This window comes from Phragmites australis, chromosome 4 (genome assembly GCF_958298935.1).
Source record: "Phragmites australis chromosome 4, lpPhrAust1.1, whole genome shotgun sequence".
Lineage (NCBI taxonomy): Eukaryota > Viridiplantae > Streptophyta > Magnoliopsida > Poales > Poaceae > Phragmites > Phragmites australis.
The window spans coordinates 31481126-31485647 of NC_084924.1; the positions used below are offsets into that span (position 1 = coordinate 31481126).

The 4522-nt window shown below is 37.3% G+C and overlaps 1 protein-coding gene across 1 annotated transcript; it reads right to left on the bottom strand.

Moving 5' to 3' along the window:
• Positions 1-792: 792 nt before the first annotated feature.
• LOC133916105 (nascent polypeptide-associated complex subunit alpha-like protein 1) lies at positions 793-3237 on the bottom strand. The gene is made up of 4 exons (XM_062359617.1): positions 3065-3237; positions 2563-2644; positions 1396-1526; positions 793-1316 (listed from the first exon to the last, which is right to left on the bottom strand). Exons 1-4 carry the CDS (start codon positions 3134-3136, stop codon positions 978-980), a joined length of 624 nt encoding a protein of 207 aa, XP_062215601.1. The 5' UTR covers positions 3137-3237; the 3' UTR covers positions 793-977.
• Positions 3238-4522: the final 1285 nt, after the last annotated feature.

Below are 4522 nucleotides of genomic sequence, written 5' to 3' on the forward strand. Positions count from 1 at the left end.
TATATAGAATGTGTTGCATGTGGCCTAGTAATATATTACGTTATACTGTAGTTAGTAATAGACTCACTCGTGGGTTCCTTATTAAAAGCAAAATGTGTTATAGAATATGACGTGTTGCATTATTTAATGTTGTACATACTAATTTTTTTATAAAAAAATCAAAAATTTCTAGCATTTCTATTACTAAATAACAGTATAGCGTAATGTGTCACTAGACCACATGCAACATATCCTACATACTCTTTAAATTTTTATTCTTTCAGCATGTGACATATTCATGCGTCCTGATTTTTCCCTAATTTTTTCAAAAAAAAATTCATTTTTTCAAATTTTTATTATTTTTAAAAACATTCTGATTTTCCTAATTTTTCTTTTTTATGATTTTTTAAAATTCTATTTTTTATTTTTATAATTTTCCTAATTTTCTATTATTTCTAATTTTAAAAAATTTGGAACACCACGTCTGCACCAGAGTGGGACAGGAAAGGCTATGAACTTAAAATGTACGCTTAACAATATTAATAGTTTAAATCTGCAGTTAGAGAGTCTGTACCCTTCGTTCCTTCGTTATCACGCATGGGCTTCGTTCCAAGGCTTCGTTACGTCTTCTCGACCATAACTCATGTGGAGCACGAAAGAACATCTATGCTTTTACATTAGCGCTGCTACTCTCCCTTTTTGGTTGACTACCGTGGCCGAAATCAAAGAACGGGAGCCTCCGCCGTATCATTCCCCCCAACAAAAGGCAAATAAAAATAAGAAAACCCATGGCATGACTGAAATACCCACTGCTAGAGAGACAACACCATAAGCTATAAACTATAGCTGAAGACAGCAAACAACAAATCATGTTGGAACGACCTCGACGGAAGGAGCAAGCACGATAAAACTATCTGAGCATATGGTCCGCAGATAACGCTCAAGATGCATAGCACTGAAACGAAAATAGTTCGACCACAACAAAAATCCTGACCCCTCTAGTTCGTCAGCTCCATAATGGCAGTGACTATGTCTCCATCGGCAGACTTGAGAGCCTTGACGGCCTTGGCTCGCGAAACGGATGCCTGGGTCATCACCAGCTCAATGTCCTTGGGCTCCACGCCGGTCTCGTCAACCACCTCGTCGTTGTCCTCCTGCCCCATGCCGGATGTCTCAGGCTTTGAGATCATCTGGCTCAAGTCAGGAGCCTTGAACTGTTCCGCTGCCTGGGTCTGCAGCTGGGAGCTGAGGTCCTCGATCTTGGCCTCGCCAAAGATGACGTAGGTGTCGGAATTCGGGCTCTTAAATACATCTGGCTTGGAGATGACAAACAATATCTGGAAAACTTGCGTGTTAGCCAAACAAGAAGAAACATCGGGCAACTTGTTGTGTAAGAGAGTGACTGTAGTAACTCACGTTCTTGCTTTTCTTCACGGTGACACGGCTGACACCAGTGATGGGCTTCATGCCAAGCTTCAGCATGGCCTTGCGGCTCTTCTTCTCACTCCTGCTTTGCTTTGATTTGCCAGTGGCATCACCTTCTTGTCCTGAAAATATACAATGAAACCAATACTTGTCAGAACTCGGGTATTGTAATTGTTCCAAAGACCAAACTGAAAACAAAACAGTCTATAACTTCCAAGTGATAGTTTTGACGTTGTACTGGCTAAGGACAAACACATTATGTTACATTGCCTTGCCCATACAGGCTTCTGCACTCATCTTCAACAAATGAGAGTGCCTAAGGAACAATGCAGTTTACATGTCTATGCAAGTATGCATGGCATAGTTCCCATGTTTTTTTATTCCTGTAGTGGATACACACAAAAAAAAAAATTATATGCAATGCGCTAGTGTAAACATATCCACCAGCAACAACAAAAACATTAAGAAGTTGGAAGTATTCACGGCAAGCTAAGCATAATCTCTCAAACTCTGCATAATCTACTCCATCCTTTCTGATTTATACAAATGTCAATAACAGGCTAAAAAATAAAGAGAAACATGTGCACGCAATGCAATATTAGGCAATAAACATGTGCATCAGAAACAGGAAAATCTTGTTCACCATCAATTTCACTTTACACTCAAAATCACATATATCATGAGTTCCTGACACCTGCATTTTACAATGTCCAACAACACTGTAGGTGTACCATGCTCTGACACGTACAATGTTTCAAAATAAAACATACAGATCCATGGATTTAAAGTACTTCCACTGATCTGGCCCCTATCTGATTATACTAGTGCCTAATACAAAGACCATTAGAGCTTCTAAATCATTTCACAGAAACAAGACAAAAGGCAGATTGGCCACTTAAACATAATCAAGGCAATAACAACAAACTGTATGCATTATAAGGGAACATCAGTATCAAGATGATTCTCGATGAACGTACAACCAAACATTCAAATCCAATCCATCCATCAATGCATAACCATGGGATGCTGCAGGCATTAACACAACCATGACCTTACCAAATAATAATGTTGTCACCAATTTCACAGATTTACATTCGTCGTTCCAATCAGCACCTTATATAACAAAAAATGGAATACACCCAGATCACAATAACTTACCCTCCAGTTCATCATCATCCTTGTCATCATCGTCATCGTCCTCGTCGTCATCCTCATCATCCTCGACCACAACCTCCTCTGCCTGTCAGCAACACCCAGAAAAGAAAGAAAGATCTTCAGGTGTCACCCAAGGCAGAGTAGCTAATACACAACGGTATCACGGAAAAAGAGTAGAAAAACAAATCATTCAAACAAGCGAGATCAAAAGAAAGAAGCAGCATCACGTAAATGAATAATCAACCGCATGGAGCATCCCACGGCAACACCAATATATATTAGCATCACCAACCATTTCTAACAGATCATAGTAACACTACAAAAGATGCTATCTTACATGATCGAACAAGAACCATCTAAGAAATCAAGTTAGTTCAGATTCACGGATCTGCAACTAGCAAGAAAATCGAAGATTCTCTTGGACCACAATATCCCTAACCTATGCGATCACTAATTCCACTTCGGATTGGTACCATTCGGGAGGGGAGGATGTGGGATATCTCACCTCGGTCTTCTGCTCCTCGAGCTTCTGCTGTTCGATCTGGGCGGCGAGCTCCTCGGCTGTCTGCGCCGTCATCTTGGTGTCTCGGTGGGTGGAGGCGATGCAGGGGCAGAGAGGCGGCGGCGGCGGCGTAGCAAAAACCCTAGAGCAGACTCGATCAACCCGGGTGGAGGAAGTGGGCTTTGCGCTTATTTATTCAGGTCGGATCACATCAAGCACCTCGATAAGTTTGGAAATTATAAATATACACCTCGGACGGTGGATACATCTTACATGGACTGGAGTATGATGGGCTCTGAGATGTAATACATGTTTTTATATGGATGTAATGCATGTTTAATAAAGTAGCATTTGCAGAAAAATTGAAAGCAGAAATATGACGTGTATTTATGTTGTCGTATTCAGGCCTATTTGGTTGGTTGCCAAATATGGGCACAACTAATCTTAGTCAAAAGTGAATTGCATAAAACTATAAGTATTGTATTATTTGTAACACAAAATTATAAATATTGTGTATAGTAATACAAAACTACAAGTATTATACATTAATTTTATATAAAACCCGATTTTAATTGAATTTATCTAAAAAGTGGTTTTGTATTTCTCTAAAAATCATAAACTTTTGGTGTGTATTTCATAATTTATGTGCAATTCATTTTAATTGAGTTCACTAAAAGACTGTGTAGCATTTCAACTAAAATTCTTCAAAAAAAAATACTACTTTATAACTACTAATAATTGTTAGGGCCTAAAATAAAATCCCAAAAATCTGAAAAAAATTATTAATATTTTTCTTATATGATGGATTAATTTTTAAAATTATTTTCAACCCTAGCTTATACGGTGAAAAAGTGAGTTATTTTTGTAAGTATATAAATGGAGCATTAAAAAGGAACTCACTTTTTTAGCATATAACCTAGGGCTGAAAATAATTTTAGAAATTATTCCGTCATATAAGAAGAATATTAGTAATTTTTTTATTTTTGGGATTTTATTTGAGATACTAATAATTTTTAGGATTTATAAAAGTAGCTTTTTTGAGAATTTAGTTTAAATCTACGCAGGATTTTTCGTTGAATCTAATTAAAATTGGTTGCACATGAATTATGGAACATGTAAAAAAGGTTCTTGAATTTTTGAAGAAATATAAGACCATTTTTGGGATGAATCTAATTAAAATCGGGGTTTGTGTGAAGTTAGTGTATAATACTTTAGTTATTTGTTACTAGGTACAATATTATAGTTTTATGTTATAAATGGCACAATACTTGTAGTTTTATACAATTCACTCAAATGTTTTTAAGCGAGTGTTTGAGTCCTTGATAAAACCATGCCTTACCATAATTTTTTAGCTCTATGCCCCATGTCATAGATTTATTTCTAGAGGTTCTCCTTAAAAAAATGCTCAAACTCAATCTGAGGATACAAGAGCGCTGGCCCTAGGCTTTAAGGTATGCAGAC